The sequence below is a fragment of the Bos indicus genome, chromosome 2, assembly GCF_029378745.1.
Source record: "Bos indicus isolate NIAB-ARS_2022 breed Sahiwal x Tharparkar chromosome 2, NIAB-ARS_B.indTharparkar_mat_pri_1.0, whole genome shotgun sequence".
Taxonomy (NCBI): domain Eukaryota; kingdom Metazoa; phylum Chordata; class Mammalia; order Artiodactyla; family Bovidae; genus Bos; species Bos indicus.
This window is the reverse complement of record NC_091761.1, coordinates 120,151,916-120,171,215: the sequence shown is the minus strand read 5'-3', so window position 1 is coordinate 120,171,215 and position 19,300 is coordinate 120,151,916. Positions and strand designations below refer to the sequence as shown.

At 49.9% G+C, this 19,300-nt stretch overlaps 2 protein-coding genes across 4 annotated transcripts in view; both read right to left on the bottom strand.

The window, feature by feature from the left end:
* Window positions 1-11,897, bottom strand: part of EIF4E2 (eukaryotic translation initiation factor 4E family member 2) — a 31,028-nt gene extending 19,131 nt beyond the window's left edge. For 2 of the 3 annotated variants that reach the window (XM_019978672.2, XM_019978679.2), the window contains exons 1-3: window positions 11,749-11,897; window positions 3,289-3,403; window positions 2,127-2,261 (exon numbers count right to left, since the gene is read on the bottom strand). In XM_019978672.2, coding sequence (XP_019834231.2) covers window positions 2,127-2,261; window positions 3,289-3,403; window positions 11,749-11,768 — 270 coding nt within the window. In that variant the 5' untranslated portion in view covers window positions 11,769-11,897. The remainder of the gene's footprint in view (window positions 1-2,126; window positions 2,262-3,288; window positions 3,404-11,748) is intronic. The other variant, XM_019978663.2, reaches the window with a different exon arrangement.
* Window positions 11,898-13,492: 1,595 nt separating this feature from the next.
* On the bottom strand, window positions 13,493-19,091 carry CHRNG (cholinergic receptor nicotinic gamma subunit). Its single transcript, XM_070774152.1, has 12 exons — window positions 18,927-19,091; window positions 18,582-18,721; window positions 18,274-18,318; window positions 17,989-18,098; window positions 17,302-17,457; window positions 16,398-16,495; window positions 15,906-16,106; window positions 15,620-15,734; window positions 15,318-15,432; window positions 14,407-14,623; window positions 14,085-14,218; window positions 13,493-13,800 (listed from the first exon to the last, which is right to left on the bottom strand). Exons 1-12 carry the CDS (start codon window positions 19,057-19,059, stop codon window positions 13,627-13,629), a joined length of 1,638 nt encoding a protein of 545 aa, XP_070630253.1. The 5' UTR covers window positions 19,060-19,091; the 3' UTR covers window positions 13,493-13,626.
* Window positions 19,092-19,300: the final 209 nt, after the last annotated feature.

The window sequence follows — 19,300 nt, the reverse complement described above, 5'->3', positions numbered from 1 at the left end:
TTCTTTGCTTTATAATTGAGAAAACGGTTTCAGAACTTGCCCCAGCTCACAGTCAAGCAGCAGAATGAATGACACTTGTGATCCCCGAGTCCAACGCTTTTTTCATTTCAAGATATAGTTTTCTTAGTCACCTCAAGAACTTTTAAATAGTGTCAAATACTAGGACCGAGGACTAGTGGGAAATACTACTTTAGCATCATTAGTTTCAAAACGTAACTACTTTTCTGTGAGGAATATTGTGGGACACTTCCCAATGCCTCGACTTACATGACACTGGTGAGTATAAAGCAGCATTAACCCAAGATGATGCTGATGATCGAACTGTTCAACTTAGCATATATGCCCAAAGAAAACAAAAACTCTCCTTGTACAAGCTGGGAAAATTCACACATATTTTTTTTAAGTGGGAAAGAAAAATGCTAGAAGTAGTTATAATTATGCTAAAATAATTGAACAAAATCCTGAATGAAAGCTGATTCCCCAGAGTTCAGTTTCTTCTCTGATCCTAAGTGCTTAACCAGTTGTTCATAACACTATGGCTGCCATTTTACCTGAAATGTCTAGCAAGCTATCAAAATTTTTGTGGATTCAGGAATGTTAGGATGACATGGATAGTTTTTTTTAATTCTATTGTTCTCTCTTCCAAGAATTCCTTCCTCTCATCACTTGTTCAAATTTTCTGAATTCAATCTTAAACCCATCTCCTTCCCAAAGAGGCTTCTCCAGGCTGAAATGAATCCCTTCACTCTGAACTGCAAAAGCACTCTAGCTATTTATGCACCTCCTAAACTGCCTCCCTGTATTAGAAATTCCTGGGCATGTCTTATTTCCCTAAGGGCAAGGTTTTTTTAGTCATTTTAGAACACTATTATGCCCCAAATTCATTCAACAAACTTTTCTTGAACCAAATATGTACCCGTGCACAGCTACTTCTAATAATTCAAAAAAGTCTTAATTTAACAGTAATAAGAGAGCACAGGCCAACTAATACAAGATCTTTGCTTGTGGCTGAAATATCAACTCAACATAATCAGATGATATGATTATCATTATATATGCATCTGTTTAATAAATATAGCCTGTCTGGTAAACAAACACTTTGAAAAACTGGAGCATCCTGGCATGCATTTGGGTATACAGAAGACTGAAAGAATGTAGGCTTTGGAAGGTGGTTTTTACAGCCTACCCAACCTGAGTCTCAATACTGGTTCCTCCACTTAATCCAGTCAATTATAACTGACTTGAGACTTCAGATCAGATACTTAACCCAAGTCTCATTTTTCTCATTTGTAAAATATGGATAACATCACTGACCTCATAGGGCCATCATAACGATCAAAGGAAACTATATAAGTGACTATTATTGTGTGTCCTTCCTCTTTACTAATTTATTTTAAAGTTTACTGTCTATTATTGTTTCCTTTTCCAGTGTCTGCATTTTAAACAGAACGAATACCTTAATAACTTCAAGAAAATAACGAATCCTGCATTTGATTCTGCCCACAGATCAACTGTACGAAATACATAACAATCTTCACCAAACAAGACTGGCTTTAGTCGCAGACAAGCCTCTCACGGTTTACAACTCTAGTTTTCTGTGAGGAAGATGAGACAGTGCGTGGGCTCACTGTACTGACAGTGCCCACAAAAAAACAGAGACTTGCTTTTCCTTCTGAACACAGAACAAAGACGCTAGTTTATGTGTAATCACTGACATATCTGAAACCCGATGTGAGGTTATTAAAACAAAAACTTTTAAATTTTATTCTCAATTTTACTGACAAGCTTCATGAGGATACCACGTACTATAAAATTTTGTATCTCCCATAACACTTTGCACACAGAAAGGACTCCATAAATACCTACTTAAACAAACCAGTGTTTTTGTACTGTCCCCATCTGATCAATTCCACGATTTATGCACTTATTGATTCTGACATATGTTGCCTACGGATATATAATGAGAAATAGAAGAATGAACCAATTTAGCTTTACAGACTCAGGTCAGTCAACTAAGGAAACCAGAGTCCTATGTAGGTTACCAGGAGGGTAGATAAACACAAAAATGTAAATACAGACAAGAATGTACTACCAAAGCTTACTACGTTAAACCACCCAGTACTCACAGAGGCAAAGGTGCCAATCTGTTTGATATTCTGTTCATAGCTCTGTGAGCTGGTGGGACGGCCGGGGGTTCTCCTGGAGTACCAAAAAGTGTAGTTATACTGCAGTGGGTGCTCGGCCGGCCCAGGGACGACAGCCTGTGAATCAAAGGAGGCGTGTTAATCTGGGCATTTTCCACATGCTCTGAGACTGAGAAAACATTTCCCAGTGTTACCCCTTACCACCTCCATTAAAAAGGATACATCCTCAATTACCTGCAATGGGCTCAAGATTCCACTTACATGGTAAATTAGTGGTTAACTCTAAGTTCCTGTAACACTTTCTGTGTTCTTAATGCTTTCGTAACTTTCTACCTCCTACCATGAGTATTACGCTTATATCTCATCTCAACATATTCCCAGGCCAAACACTGCCTCCTCTATGACACCCTATCACTTACTGGTTCATGACACTGGGCAAGTTGCTTAACCAGTTTGTGCCTCAGTTCCTTATCTGTAAAATAGGGAAAACAATAATGACCACCCTCATGGGGCTGCTGAGAGGATCAAATTAACAGCTGTGAAGTGCTTAGCACCATGCCTGACACATAGGAAGTACTCAAAAAATGACAGATCCTAGGATTACTGCTACTGTTAAATGTAAGTGCCTTGATTCAGGCTCACTCACCTGTGTCCTTCTAGCATGTAAAATGCCTGTATTTGGAATGTAGTAAATATTGTGCAATAAATGAATTAGTAATTGCTTTAATATTTCAAGAAAGAAACTGAGAGATCTATCTCTCGTTCGCTAAAATTCCTCTCTTCCAAGTCACTTTCAGCCTGAATTATTACCGACTAAAGAGTCGAACATTCTAAGTGATGGGCAGGACTGAAATACGGAACAGCAGCTTCTGAAGCAACTAACACCCTTGCTAAATTCCAGGATTAATCTCCCCACCTCAGGCTAGGAGAATGTTGGAAAGCAAGGCAAGAACTCAAGATCCTGTGGCAAGGGGAACCTTCAAAGTCCCAAGATGAACTCCAGTGATGCAACAATCTTTTTAGAGAACAAAATCAGACACTACAAAACAGGGTGTCATCAAGTGCATCCAGCATCCTTCAGATTTCACAAGATCACCAAGTCCCCAGTCCAAAGGCAATGACATCTGCACAACACAGAACTCACCTTCCTCTTGCTGCTGCTCTGACTCTTGTCTCGTTCCGTTTTTTCCTTCTCACCATCTTTCTGTGTGCTGTTTTCTTCATTCTGATCATGGTCCCCACTGTCATCATCTTTCAATCTGAATGGGAAGGCAAAACAACAGTACCCCATGACTGAGCTGATTCTTGCTTATCTAACAAGGCTACCAGGTCAGATGAACCACCATGTAACCAATCAGAAGTCACTCAAGTCATAGGCAATGAGGTGCCCATGAAAGAAAGAAAAGGAAGCAGAAAGGCAACTGGGAGGATTAAGCAAAAATGAAAATGCCCATCAGCTAATTTGTGAATTACAGAAAGCACCATATTCTAGTTTTCTAAAAGTCTGCACAAAAAAGCAAGAGGTAAACAGTGTAAGGGGTTGTTTTCTATGCCAAAAATAGTCAATAATGAGGAGAATTTCTGGATTATATAACTGTTTTGGCATTTCAAATGAACTTGAGAAACTTCCCTTTCTATCCTGCCACTTCTAACTATCTTTCCTACCATTCCCCGCTGCTACTGCTAGTCATTTAATTTCCAAGCTTAGAACTCTCCACTGTCCTGTGCCCTTCCATGCCCACCATGCAGGATATAATACAAGGAAATGTAAGATCCTCTACAATTCGACTGTCAACTGGCATCCCCTTTCCCTCTCTGCCTCCCAAAGCAACCCAGATTTCCACATCTGTGCTATATGCAAACACCACCCCTCAGCCTAAGGCACCATTCCTCCCACATCTGTTTTTCCTACTAGATAGAGGGGGCCCTAGATTGGTGTCTTATTAACCTTTGTATCTTCAGCAACGATGACATGATGCTGGAGTGATGTTAAATGAAAAAGAAATGAAAGGAAGGAAGAAATGTCTTCTTGTCTTGTAAGTTCAGTCAAAAGTACATCAGGTGCCACCTTTCAGGAGCAGTGAAACTACCCTCAGCGCTGTGTATTGGTTTGCTATGACTTCAAACTCACTTATTTATGACTTAAATGAAGATGCTGTTTTGAGATAACAATGAAGTGTCAGTTCAGTTGTGTCACTCAGTCGTGTCCGACTCTTTGCAACCCCATGCCAGTTTCCCTGTCCATCACCAACTCCCAGAGCTTGCTCAAACTCATGTCCATCAGGTCAGTGATGCCATCCAACCATCTCATCCTCTGTCGTCCCCTTCTCCTCCTGCCTTCAATCTTTCCCAGCATCAGGGTCTTTTCCAATAAGTCAGTTCTTCCCATCAGGTGGCCAAAGTATTAAAGCTTCAGCTTCAGCATCAGTCCTTCCAATGAATATTCAGGACTGATTTCCTTTAGGAGTGACTGGTTGGATCTCTTTGCAGTCCAAGAGACTCTCAAGAGTCTTCTCCAACACCACAGTTCAAAAGCATCAGTTCTTCGGTGCTCAGCGTTCCTTATGGTCCAACTCTCATGTCCATAGATGACTATTGGAAAAACCAAAGCTCTGATTAGACGGACCTTCATCACAAAGTAACATCTCTGTGTTTTAATATGCTGTCTAGGTTGGTCATAGCTTTTCTTCCAAGCAGCAAAGTCTTTTAATTTCATGGCGGCAGTCACAATCTGCAGTGATTTTGGAGTCCAGGAAAATAAAGTGTCACTGTTTCCATTGTTTCCCATCTATTTGCCATGACGTGATGAGACCAGATGCCATTATCTTCCTTTTTTGAATGATGAGCTTTAAGCCCACTTTTTCACTTTCCTCTTTCACTTTCATCAAGAGGCTCTTTAGTTCTTCTTTGCCTTCTTCCATAAGGGTGGTGTCATCTGCATATCTGAGGCTATTGATATTTTTCTTGGCAATCTTGATTCCAGCTTGTGCTTCATCCAGCCTGGCATTTCACATGATGTACTCTGTATACAAGTTTAATAGGCAGGGTGACAATATACAGCCTTGATGTACTACTTTCCCAATTTGGAACCAGTCTGTTGTTCCATGTCCAGCCCTAACTGTTGCTTCTTGACTTGCATACAGATTTCTCAGGAGGCAGGTAAGGTGGTCTAGTATTTCCATCTCTTGAAGAATTTTCCACAGTTTGTTGTGATCCACACAGTTGAAGCCTTTAGCATAGTCAATAAAGCAGAAGTAGATGTTTTTCTGGAACTCTCTTGCCTTTTCTATGATCCAATGGATGCTGGCAATTTGATCTCTGCCTTTTTCTATATCCAGCTTGAACGAATGAAGTCTATCAGGATATTATGTGTAGTCATTCATACACATTAACAGGTCAGTAGGCGAGTAGCTCCTGCTGGGAGCTTATCAGCAAAAACAGATAAAGAAGGGAGCATGGTGAGGGGACATTTAGACTATAAATACTGAGTGTTGTGTAAGGAATATCCAAGTTTCCATCTGAGCAAAGCTGTCCTTTGCTGATCTTGCTCTCCGAAGATTGTGAGCCACTTGCTTCTGCAGTGACCAAGCCAACTCTTTGGTGGGCAGTGGTGTCAAACCCTGCAGCTGTCTCTGAAGAGAAGGGACATTAGCTCTGCTGTGGTAAAGCTGACTCCTTTAGCAGTGGTGACAAAATGTTTAGCGGCCCTGCAAAGATCAGCCTGCCCATAACCACCAGTGCTGGAGTTTTCTAGCAACAACTGACTTTTATGTTTGAGCTGGTAGCTGAACTTCAGTTCCTGATTGGCAAAGCCTTCTCACCCAGTGCCAATTCATATAAAGGTACACCTGGGACTAAATTTGGACTGTATTCCTTTCATCTCCCTGTGCCTGGAACAATACTGTGAGTAATCTACCACTGGTTTGGAATATGTTATGTTATTTCTTTACTAGCATCAGCATGTTACTGGCTTATGAAATTACTTTAACTCCCACAGTGGACCGGTGTTAAATAAACTACTGGCAAAGAAAATCTACCCCTGAGCATATTCTGTCACCCTCCAAAACAAAATACTAGGGCTCTCAGTGAACCTAAAATTCACTGGATCTAGACAAAAAGATAAATGGAAGGTGAATTCACAAAGATAGTAAAAATTCTGTTCAGTCTAGAGCTGGACCATCAACTTACGGATCTTTTCTGAAATCACTTTTCTGGCCCTACCCAGTCACACAGAATTTGACAATTCTCAGGATAGTTACTAGAAGCGGTCAAACTGTAACTCAGACACAGGAATACCTCAGAGCTATTGTGGGTTTGATTCCACATCACAGCAATAAAGCAAGTATCACAAGAAATGGAGTCACACAGATTGTTTGGTTTCTCAGTGCATTTAAAAGTTAGTTGACGCTACACTGTAGTCTGTTAAGAGGGCATTAGGAATATGTCTAAAAAAAAGTACGTCTTAATTCAAACCTTAGAGTGGACAAACTACACATGTGTTGGGGTGCCCGCTCTGCCCATTTCACAGCCCTGGCTGTAGGATATACTCCTGAGATCGTGCACTGTGCCATGCCCAGCCCCAGCCCCTCCCTGGCCAAGGCAGGACGATAAAGGGCACTGGTAGCCCAGCCTGTCCAATAACCTACACCTCAGTGCCTTCCTGACTCCTCCCTCAGGTCTTCATCCAGGAGGTGAAAGATCTTACAGATTCAGGAGCTGGTGCAGTCAGTCATATGAGCTGCATGTAAGAAAAGCCATGAGGGAATAAAGACAATAAGCAAAAGCAGAGAAGGCCAGGAGGGGCAAAGGGGATGGAGCAGATGAGCAGAGAGGAGAATGAGGTTTTTCGTGATGCTGCCATCTCTTTGGCTTCCCTGGACGCCTGGGAGACCTAATGGTGCTTACAATAACTCCTTCCCCATTATGAAATTTGAGTCCGCAGGGTTTCCTTTTGAAGCGGGGCCTGTCCTAGCATCCAAGTCCCACAACATTACCAGCACACTGTGTGTATCAGATGCTATGAATACCTGACACACAGTCTTTTCCCTCCTTTCCGTCCAGTAGTACCAACCCACTGCAGTCCCCAGCTTCACGCCTCTGTTGTGTTCATCATCTGGTCTTTCAAGGAGCTCCTCTTCCCCTCCTTAACTTGTCCTTTAGGACCCAGACTAAGGGCCACTTTCTCTTAAAAATATTCCCTGATCTCTCTCTAGGCTGGGTTGGGACCCCTTCTTCTAAACATCCCCATATCAATGTTTTACTTGTCCTAGCTATACTGTCAGTTTTTTTGTCTCCTGATTACAAATATTTCATGAGTCTTTGTTTCTTTTTTCTTATTGCTTAGGTCCAAGATAGCTCCTGATTCTCTTCTTTAGGGCATATCCCAGGGACTCAAACCATTTCTCTCTTCTCAGCCCCCAACTTCCCACTATACCATCTGGGGTCCTTTCCCTTCAATCTTGGTTGAAAAAGGGCACAGTTGCTCTAGCACCTCACATTTTGCTAGCTCCAAGCAAAGCATGTAAGTTTCTTTCTTTTTAGTGCTTTTGCTGCTAACCACTACCGGGAAACAGAAAAATAATAACAAGAATAATTATGTCAGAGAAGAAACAATGCTACTGTGACCCTGGTCCTCAGCTCCCAACTCCCTTCTAAAACAGTAACTGGAAACCTTAATGGACCTTCATCTAATGTTGTTATTTCTTGAGGGTGGAGTTCTGCACTCTGGGACAACATTTAAGGCAAGTCATTCACATCCTATCTTCAGAGGCTACTCTTCCCAGCTGGATGCTGGATCTGAGCAAAGATACTATCCAGGTGGAAATATCAGTGCTCCTTAGACTCAGGCAGGCAATTAGCATCTGAAGCTATCCATGCTGAGTGGTGCCTGATCAGCTCACCAAGCTTCTCCCCAGGTATGTCCTCATACTCTGACTGGACAATTCACTGCAGGTAGGAAATTGGGCTAATCCACCTTCACATGTCCAGTATCAGGAAATTCAGGCAGAAAAGAAACAAGTTTAACACACGGATTTCTAAAATCAAGGCAATACAAGGCAAATAAGTGCCAAATAAGTGGTTCAGATAGTAGGTAAGAATGGGCCAAAGCTAACAAAGAGAACAGGGACAAAATAAAATCTGGCACCTGGATTTGAAAACCAAGCTCAACCCAGTAGGGACTGCAATACTTAGAAAGCATCTTAACGGTTTTACATGTGAACAGGATTGATAGCAATGGCACCTACTGACTTGATGGGAGTGGGGGGAAGGAGGGGGGTGTGGGGGTGGATTAGGTTACACATGAAGGCCATACAGAAAAGGAGACTAGAATTCCTCTGCAATCTGAGCCCATCAGATTAGACTAGAATACTCAAGTCCAGACACTGGACTTGTAGGACTCTGGCAAACTGAAACATGTCCACATGTCCTTAGGAGCCAAGTGGTGAACCATATAGAGACCAAACAGGCAACCAGTGGCCTACAAACTGCACTTTTTTGAATTAAAAAAAAAAAAAAAAAAAAAACCCTAAGGGTTGGAGTGCTTTCTTTAATTGCTAATTTCAAATGAAAGACAGTTTACTTTTTTCTCGTGAATAGCTAGAAGACAGATGTTTAAAAAAATCTGGCTCAGTATAATGAATAGTTAATAATTGGAACTAATTAAAAATGACCCAGGTTAGGGACTTCCCAGATGATCCAGTGGTTAAGATCTCACACTTTTAATGCAGGGGGCTCAAGTTCAAACTCCGGTCAGGGAACTAAGATCCCATGAGCCACAGGGCACAGCCGGAAGAAAAGAATCCGGGTTAATTTTTGTCAAGATGTGCTTGAACCAACGTTAAACAACCTGGGTATGAATCTCACCATATGTGGCCCTTCCTGTTGTGGGCAACTTATTTCATCTCTCTGCTAAGTCACTTCAGTCGTGTCCGACTCTGTGCGACCCCAGAGACAGCAGCCCACCAGGCTCCCCCGTCCCTGGGATTCTCCAGGCAAGAGCAATGGAGTGGGTTGCCATTTCCTTCTTCAATGCATGAAAGCGAAAAGTGAAAGTGAAGTCGCTCAGTTGTGTCTGACTCCTAGCAACCCCATGGACCGCAGCCCACCAGGGCTCCTCCGTCCATGGGATTTTCCAGGCAAGAGTACTGGAGTGGGGTGCCATTGCCTTCTCCATATTTCATCTCAGAGAGTCTCATTTTCCCTATTTGTAAAACAAAGCAACAAGATCCCCCTTACAGGGTTGTTTGAATCAGTTAATATGTGAAAAGCAGCAAAGTGCCTATAGAAGCCATTATTGCCATTTTCAAATTAGCTTGCTGCTGCTGCTGCTAAGTTGCTTCAGTCGTGTCTGACTCTGTGCGACCCCATAGAAGGCAATGGCACCCCACTCCAGTACTCTTGCCTGGAAAATCCCATGGACAGAGGAGCCTGGTGGGCTGCAGTCCATGGGGTTGCTAAGAGTCGGACACAACTGAGTGACTTCACTTTCACTTTTCACTTTCATGCACTGGAGAAGGAAATGGCAACCCACTCCAGTGTTCTTGCCTGGAGAATCCCAGGGACAGCAGGGCCTGGTGGGCTGCCGTCTATGGGGTCGCGCAGAGTCGGACACGACTGAAGCGACTTAGCAGCAGCAGCAGCAGCAAGCTAATTTGAAAATGGCAATAATGGTTTACTGCAGACCAAAAAATGGAGAAGGAAATGGCAACCCATTCCAGTGTTCTTGCCTGGAGAATCCTGTGGAGGGGGGAGCCTGGTAGGCTGCTGTCCATGGGGTTGCACAGAGTCGGACACAACTGAAGTGCCTTAACAAGCATGCATGCATTGGAGAAGGCAATGGCAATCCACTCCAGTATTCTTGCCTGGAGAATCCCAGAAACAGAGGAGCCTGGTGGGCTGCTGTCTATGGGGTCGCAGAGTCGGACACAACTGAAGCGACTTAGCAGCAGCTGCAGATCAAGAAATATTTGGGTAGGAATGGACCAGATGACCCATAAAGTATCTTAAGATGAAATTTTGATTTCTTCAGTTTGGTGGAGAAAGGAGTATAGGGTTGGCAGAAAGCTCCACTGAGACAGGACCCCAATCCAGAGCTAAGATTTGAAGGGCTCAGGATGGGGTTTTTGTTGTTCAGTCGCTAAGTTGGGTCAGACTCTTTTGCAACCCCATGGACTATAGCCTGCCAGGCTCCTCTGTCCATGGGATTTATCAGGCAGGAATACTGGAATGGGTTGCCATTTCCTTCTCCAGCGGACCTTCCCGACCCAGGGATCAAACCTGCATCTCCTGCATTGGCAGGCAGATTCTTCACCAGTGAGCCACCAGGGAAGTCCCTGGAGATGGGGGGTGGGACAGTGGTAATCAGTATAGGGATGTGCTCAGCTACACAGTGGGCTACAGAAGCAAACTCCCAAAGACTTTTTTTCAAGTAGTAGAGCCCTCTCAGCAACCAGGAAACATTCCTGAGGAGCTGCCAAGAGTGCTGGAATCCAGGACCTATGAATTTGCACACCAGCACTCACTGTCCTGGAAAAAGTCCAATTTCCCCTCAGCAACAGTGGGTCACAAACTAAACTAATGGTAATTCCACTTTACATGTATATCTCTCTATTTAACACTTTACAAAGTACCTTTAAGCACTGCTGAATGTGATTTGATCCTTATCACACCCAGTGCAGCAGCAAGACACTAATCACTAATGCAGTTTGGATTAACAGAGGCTCAGAGACTCGGTAATTTTCCTGCTGTCAAATAGCTGGTAACTTGTGGGTCTGAGGCTGGAAATCTAGGTCTTCGGAAAAGAAGACAGATTTACTGCTAGACTATTAGAAGAAAGCCAAGAACAAAAATCTACCTCCAGATACAATTGCTGGAGGGAAATGTGCAAAAATTTACGCATTTCCTTTCTGCACCTCCAAAATGTTTGATGCTAGAACTAGGACTCAAACAATAGATAAGGTTCACCCGTTGGGTAAGAAACTGAGTTCTGGGAGAGTATGTTGGAAGAGGGCGAAAAGAGGACGAAGAAGAAAGGAAGTAGGAAGGAGTCTCAGGAAGATGATGAAAATTCCGTAACAGAGCAGCCGCTGCGCTAAACGCGGCAGCCACATTACCTCACTGCATCCTCGCAACTCTGTAACATGGGCTCTGTTACGGTCCCTACTTTGCAAATGAGAAAACTGAGACTCAGAGGAGAGGTGACCTGCTTAGGCCAGAGAGGTGTGTGAGAAATGCTGAATTCAGTGGCAGGGCGGCCAGGCTGCGGAAACAGCCAAACGGCCGAGGTCTCCGCCCCTCCACGCCGCGGGTAACCCGCACTCGGGCGGGGCGTCCCAAAATCTCCTTCCGGGCCGCACGGCCACCTCCTGCCCCCAGGACACCGCACTTCGCCCTGGGTCCGTACGACCCTGGGGTCCCCGAGACCCCTGCATCCCTCGTCCCTAACCCCCTCATGCCCGCTGGCCGCACAGGGCCGGCCAGACCGCAGCCCGAGTCAGAGATTGTGGCCTGTGCCGCAGTTTGCGCCGCCTGCAGTGCGGGCGGGGGTGGGCGCAGGGAACAGTTGGGGGGAAGGGGCCCCGGGGGACGGCCACGCGCCACTCACGCGTCGAACTTGTTGTTCATCCTCTCGCCGCCACCGTCGCCACTGCCTCACGAAGTGACTTCCGCTTCCCCAGGTCCCTCCGCCTAGGGTCCGGCCACTTCCGGTTGCTCAGGGCACAGCGGAACGTTGGCGCTTTGGCCGGGTAGGGGGCGGATATCCCGGGACGCTTTCCTCCTGAGCTGAGGCGCTCAGGTTTGGCGCCTGTGTGGCGTGAAGTCGGGTCTCGGTTCCTGTGCCGGTCCTTGTTCCTGCCTGCCGCCCGCTCTGCTTAGCCGAGGGCGTCCTGACCGCCTCCCGAGGCGGGCTCCGAGAAGGGCAGCTCCGAGTCGCTGAGGGAGCCGGCTCTTGCTAAAAATCCCGACTCCACCTGCAGTGGAGCTGCGCGATCCTGGACTCTCTCCTAACCTCCCTGACGCTGTTTCTTTGGTACTGGCCGTCCTTTGATATACTACCCGTATCTTCACGTTGCCTTGTGGATTGATCGAGATAATCAGTGTCAGGCTCTACACAAAGTTGCCCTCAATAAACGGTAGCGATTGTTCATCTTTGCTTACTTGTGCCAGGAGCTACAGAGCTCCTCTCCACCTTCCGAGGCAGAGAGGGTGAGAGACTCACCCCAGGTGGCTGAGCTTGTAAGAGGCTTACAGGAACCAGCAGTGGTCCCTTCATCATCGAATTACCTGCTGCTCCAAATACACAGCAGTGCGTGCAGCGCACACACACGCTCTGGAGTAAATGCAATGAACCTGCTGATGAGTGATTTCGAAAGCCAGCAACCCTGGCTATTTCCGGGGTCTTGCTCCCCGCCCCCCAACAATGTCCCGTTGTCAGGATACTGTAACATTTTTTTAATCTTCATCGGCACCTTTGATCCTGTGATGAAGGTAGATAGGAACTGATATCTGTGCCCATATTTACAGATGAAGACACAATTTCAGGAAGCACAAATGTGCTCGTGTCTTGTCACCAGTAGAACTCAGGGCTCAGGCTCCAGCCATACTCTAAAAGCATGGCCTTCCCCAAAGACCAGCTAGCCTCCTTGTTTCCTAACTAGGGCCAAGGGAGGCTGGTCAGGGTCTCCTCTCAGGCTCCCTACTTCCCTCCCTAGCTCTTTCTTGTCTTAACCATCCCTTCAGACCAGTGCAAATTCCCTGGCCTTTGAGAAGAGAAAGAAGAGGGGTCCATTTTCCAAGCCATAGAACTTTCATAGAATGTCTAAGATTGGGTCAGAGTTGGGAATTCTGAACTCCAAACCTTATTTATCCACCATTGTTCTGGCAAGCCCCTCTTACTCTAGGCCCCAATTTGCCCAACCTAAACACAGGGGAATAGTGACTCTTGCTTATCTGTAATGCTATGAGGAGCTTTTGAGAATGAAAAAAAGAGAATAAAACTCATAAAATGTTTGATGCCTACAGCCCCCATAAAGCAGGCAGATGCCACCTGAAGTGGGCTGCCTCCCTTTCAAGAGAGCATTGGCTGCCACTCTTCACTTCTCTCATGACTCCCCTCCTTTAAGAAGCTGCAGGGAACTTGCAAAAGGGAAGAGAGGCCCAGGCCTGGAGGGCTAGGAACTTGTCTAGCTGGGGATAGGATAAACAGAGTCCTTAGGGTTTCAGAAGTGATGGGAGTTGACAACACTTTGCTGAAGTGAGGGCAATGCCAGGACAAGCAAGCCAGTGCCACGTGCATGCTGATTCCACTACTGCACTCTGCCCACATCCCAGCCCCAACCACTCTGGGGTTCCAGCTCTGTCTCTTTATTTCCCCAGCTTTTCTCACATATCCCCCAAGAGTGTTTCCCAAATAGTATACTCATGACCTCAGGAGCAGAAAACAGCTGATAAGACTCCACGTGGCTAGCAGCAATTGGTCAGCTCAGTCAGATGAGGGCAGATAGGAGCGGGGGTCCCCAGGAAAAGGCAGGGCAGGTACTCGGTTGTAGTGGGCCATGAGGAAGATGCCAGCAGTGCCACAGACAAAGAGCGAGAGCATGGCCAGGAAGCAGACTCGATCCAGCACTCGGCCCACCAGGAACCACTCCTTGTTCCCCTGAGGGTGGAAGGCAGGGTAAGAGGTGACCAGAGGTGACACCAAGGCTGGATCTCTGGAGCATCCTTAGCCACCCAGCAGGCTTCTGCTCTTCATTTCCTTGAGCCCTTCTCACCTACTTCAGGTCTGACCCTGGCTTTCTCCATGGTCCCATGGCGCCATTCCCAATTCCACTTTTTCCATGCCATTGCCATACCATGGCCACCCCACTCATCCTGCCCCCATCTCAGGTTCAAGTTTGCACACCAGGTGTGCAAACCCTACCCCACCCCCTGCTGACTTACACTGTCAAAGTGAGTCTGCTGGTGCCGGGCACGGGCAATGAGGTTGCAGGCCTCCACGCAGGCCTGGATGGCCGGGGCGGCCTGCTTCAGGCTGCCACACCATTCTGGGCTCTGCCCTGACTCTGGGCCTTTCTCTGTTGATGAGGAAGGGTAAGGTTTGGGAGTAGAATGGGGGAGGAACAGTCTGAAAAAGTGGCCCCCACTTTCTTAGGGACCCCAGCCCCTCTCTTCCCAACCTGGACGTTTGCCGACCCCTCATCCACTGTGCCTGGCACCTTGGTCAACAGATGACCCTTCCTGTCCATCACACCCCCTGCCTTACCAAGCTTCTCCAGCGCTGCCCTCACCAGCCCATTGCGCTGGCGCTGCCGGAAAAGAAGCTCACTGCGGGGCAGGCAGAGGGCCACCTCCTCCCCAGCTGTGATTGGCCACCCTGAGGAGGAACCATTCTGTAGACGGGGGTGGGCATCCTGCACAGCCACTGGGGCCAGTGGGCGAACGTGCATCCGTAACAGCTGGGGCAAGAGCCGCAGGAACACCTGGAGAGATGTGCGCGGCTTAGCCTAGTGGATAGCAGAACTTCCTGGGTGACCGGGCTTGGGAGCAGAAGGTAACAATTGGCACAAAGAGTTCACGTGATGGGGGCCCGAGGCAGCCTGGCAGGGGCAGTGGCTTGGCCCTGCTACGGCTTACCTGTCCTGAGCCAGACACTGACCTGGAGCCCCCAAACTTTTGTCCACATCAGAATCACCAGGACACTTGTCATGAACACAGGTTCCTGGGCCCCACCTCTGACCCAGGATGTCTGGGGCAGGCCTGGGAATCTGCCTTTGTAACAAGGGTCCCGGCTGACTGCTGCAGGTGGGCCGCAGCTCACACAGGCACTGGAGCCACTCGGCCCGGGCAGAATCCTGCCTCCTCCACTTTCTTGCTGTGCAACCTCGTCTGGGATACTTAACCTCTCTGTGCCTCAGTTGTCTCATGTATAAATGGGAGATGAGACCAATACCCATTTCACAGAAGTCTTAGGAAGGTTAAATAAGTTAGTATACGTAATATGCCTCCCACAGAGTAAGCACTATATTATTCTTGATCCATCTGGGCATGTTCAAGATACACATGGGGCTGGTCTGTTGCTGAACTTGGTGGGTGAGGAATGTGCCCAGGGCCAGTAGGGGCATGTGAACAGACAGGGCAGGAAGAGGCTGAAGTAGGCAAGGGTAGGGAGCTTGCCTTGCGGACCCCTCGGGCCATGGAGTGTGTGTGGGGGGACCGCAAAGACACGTTGAGTACGACCACAGCGTTCACGACAATGAGGATGGTCACCACCAGGAGGAAGGTCAGGTACCTGCAGGGCGGGATAGGCAGGTGGTGGGGCTGGTTGCTTCATCTCCAGATACCAGTCCCACCCCTCTAGTGGCTGACTCCCCCACATCCCTGGGATTGAGGATTGTAGGGAGTGGCAAGAGGGCAGTACCCTGTGTTCATGAGAACGGAGGAAAGGAAGTGGGCTCAAGCATGAGAGCCAGCCTTACTTGCTGATGAGTGGCACCGCCTGGGAGGTCTCGGGCACCTTCTTGGCCACGAGGAAGAGGAAGACGGTCTGGGCCAGGAGCACGTTGATGGCGACGGTACACTTCTGGCCCCCCGCTGCCCATGACCAAGAGGCCCTCAGAGCGGATCTCAACCTCCCCACCATGGGGCAGTCCCCTCCCCACAAGGAGTCCATGACCCTGGTGCCAAGTCATAGTGCCATTCTGTCCTCCCTGCTCCCTGTGCCGCTGGCCGGGCCATCGCCCCCCTCCCACCAACACTAGGTACCCTTGGCAGGAAGGAAGTAGATGAGGATGGCTACGGAGGAGATGAGGACACAGGGCGCGATGATGTTGATGACATAGAAGAGGGGCTTGCGCTGGATGAGCAGGTAGAAGACGACCTTCTGGTGGCCTGCCTCCTCGGCTGGGGCCGCCTCGTCCAGCAGCATCTTGGCTGGCCGGTGCCGGATGGCCCACTCCCCATTTTCTGCAGGCAGCAGGCGGGGGTGGGCACAGGGACTGGGGGCGAGCTGATCCCGGCAGCCCACGGAACCCAGTGCCCACAGGAGCAGCACTGTGCGGGGAAGGATGCTTGACGCCCCTCCCACCAAAACCAGAGTCACTATCAGTGAGGAAGATCAGCTTTGCTGGGCCTTTAAATGACATGCATTTTATGGTTTATGGGAGCTTTCACCTTGAGTGACACCGAGGGGGGCGTGGTCTCGGTCTGGCTCCGCCCCCACAGCCAGGTCCTGCATGGACCTTGGATGGCCATTACCTGTGAAGGCCTCGGGGTCGATGAAAATCCATTCGATGGTCTGACCGTCTTCCTGGCTCAGCTGCAAATTGATCTCATTGGTGCTGTAGGTCTGGGACCTGGGAGATGGGGGTGGGAAAGAGGATAAATTGGAGTGTGTGTAGATTCACCCAGGAAGTCACACAGACCATCTCCTGAGGGCAACTGTGGGCAGTTTTGCCTCAAAAAGCACAGTCAAGAATTTCTGAGCTCTTCACAAAGCCTTGGCATGAGATGGGGCGGGGCGGGGCGGGGCGGGGCAGGGAGTCCGGTTTTCGAAGTCTGGGGAAACTATAGATTTTAAGGACCAGGAGGTTGCAGCCAGAGCCGAGGGCTATCTGGGGTCCCTTCCTTCCGTTGCCTCCAGGGCACAAGGGGCCGATGGTGAGAACAGGAAATACAGCCTATACCTCTCTGATCTGTTTTTACTGAAGAGGATCTCCCGATAGGTTCCCTTATTTAAAAAAAAAAAAAAAAGGCTGCTTCTCTAAAATATAGGGAACCCCTCCCACAGACCGCCGTCCCCCCATTGATGGAGGAGGACACTGAGATAGCCCTGGCCTCTCCGTGGGTCTGAGGGTGCAGTGATCTAAAGTGTGTGTGCATGGGTCTGTGCACATGTGTCATGGGCATGCATGTGCCTTCTCGCCCACCCACGGCAGTCCCTGATGGCTGTCTTTGGCGGGGAAACTGAGGCAGTGAAGGAGAATGAGTGAGGGGTCTGGGGCTTAGCAGGGAGGGTCGTGGGCATCTCCAGATGTCTGGGCCCCAGAGAGGTGGAGCCCGGCTCCCCACCCCTGGCCGGAAGCCTCAGATCCCCACCTGGCCAGGACCCCTCTTTGATCCGCTCGGAGAACCCCCCACCCCCATGCGTGGGTCTCCTCACTGGAAGATGAGGGAGCAGTTCTGCCAGTCGAAGGGGAAGAAGGTGACAGAGACGGGGCAGGAGGAGCGGAAGATGGCCGGCGGCAGCCAGTACACACAGCCATCGGGAGACACGAGCACGTTGCAGTAGAGGGCCACCTCGAACACGCCGTCCACGCTGCGGACAGGCCAGGGTGTGGGGCTGGGGGCCCGCGCCCCGACAGTCCCTGCTAGACTGAGACACCCCCCCCCCACAACCCTGACCAGTCCTCTGCCCCGAGTGGATGGGGCCCCGGGACACCAACCCTTCCCAGCCACCATGCCCCTGCCTGGTCCCCCGCTACCCCAGCCTCGGGGACCACTGCCTCCTCCAACAACCTCCCACAACACCCACCCTACAACACCCACCCCAGCTCTCCTCCATACGGGTCATGACCACGACCAACAGTGGTTAAGCTCCCTGCTTGTCCTGTGCCTCCCGAGGGAGCTGTCCTTGTACCCACGGTAGTGGGGAGAGCAGCCACCCAGGCGCCCCAGCCCTGAGGTGGTGGAGCCGGGGTTGGATCAGTGCTGCTGGTTCCCGGGCCCCACCCTCAGTCCCCATGCCCTGGCGCCCTCAGGGGCCCCAGCTGCACCCTCTGTTCACCTGTCTCTTTCCCGGAGGCCCCCTTGTCCTGTGGGCCCTGCCCTGCCCGGGCCCCCTCCTCACTTGTTCTCCAGCACGATGTCTGGCCGCCACACCATGGTGGATGGCACCCGAAGCACCCACAGGCCGCCGTAGTCTCGAGGGTCCCAGCGAAGCCGGTAGTCACACCACTGCTGCAGGGGGAGGGGCTGCCAGACCCCATCCTGCCCCCAGGACCCGGGCCCCCTCCCAGGGCAGGGAACGCAGAAGAGGCAGGATGGGGTGAGAGGGAAACAGGCAGCTCTAAGGGGCCTCGGGGGCCTAGAGTGGAGCTGATGGAAGGAGGAGGGCAGTCTAGCAGCTTCTTACCATTTCTATCCAGACGTTGGTGGTGAGGGCCTCCTCTCGCTCATTCTAGGGGTGCAGAACAGAGGACAAAGTCCCCATCATGGACTGACTCCCCAGACGTCCCTACAAGACCCCAGCCTCTTGGGCAGCCCCCATGGGAGTTGGCCAGCTCCCTGGTGGGCTGCCCAAGCCCTCTCTCTCTCCCCTGTGGGCCCTGCCTGTTCCTGCCTGCTGGAGCCACCCCTTCACTCCCCAGCGGGGTCCCGGGGGAGCAGTGGGCTGCCATCCCTGCCCCCACCCCCAACACACACACACAGGCCTGTGCTCACCAGGGAGATGAGGTTGGTAAGCGTGAGCTTCAGGCTGACGTTGACCACGTCCGAATCGTGCTCAGCAGGTCTCAGGTGGGGGTTGTAGCCTTGCATCAGGTCCCCGAGCAGACGCTCCTCCTGGTTCCGGCCCTTGGCCCCTGGAGCAAACAGCGGTGAGAGCCTGGGACACGGCCTCTGGGGCAGATCAGGGCGGGGGCGGGCCACGGGAGCAGGGGACATGGAGAAGTGGAGAGTTGGGGGGTGGGGGACAGGCCTCGGTAGCACCCCTCCCCAGACCCTCCATCCCCTGAGTCCTTGGGCTCCTGGTCCCGGCCTCCCCAGGAGGACCCGCTGTGTCCACACCCAAGCAGACAGCTAGCAGCGGCAGAAGGAACAGTGGCCTCTGGCCCCCGCACATGGTGCCACAGTTCTCCGTAGGGACGGGGTGGGACTGCAGTTCCCCCCCGGGGCTGGGGGTGCAGCCTCCAGGGCTCATGTAACAGCCCACATTCTCCCACCCCAAGCCACCCTGGCCAGCCCAGCCCAACCCCGCCAGCTGTCTGACCACAGCGCTGTCAGCTGTCTCCGGGTGGACACAATGCCGGGCTCAGATTACCCAGGCTGGGGAGGACAGAGGGGCTCCATCTGCCCAGACCGTCCGGCCTCCGTCCCCACTCTCAGGCTCAGTTGACCCAGTCCTCTGTCCTTGTTCCGGCTGGGGGCTGAGGACACAGCTG

Excerpts from the sequence above, each read along its gene's own strand:
- CHRNG (XM_070774152.1), bottom strand. The coding sequence starts at position 19,059 with ATGAGCCCTGGAGGCTGCACCCCCAGCCCCGGGGGGGAACTGCAGTCC. Across the intron at positions 18,099-18,273 it reads CCAACGTCTGGATAGAAATG|CAGTGGTGTGACTACCGGCT; the intron begins GTAAGAAGCTGC and ends CTCCCCCTGCAG. Across the intron at positions 13,801-14,084 it reads AGCAGACTCACTTTGACAGT|GGGAACAAGGAGTGGTTCCT; the intron begins GTAAGTCAGCAG and ends TTCCACCCTCAG.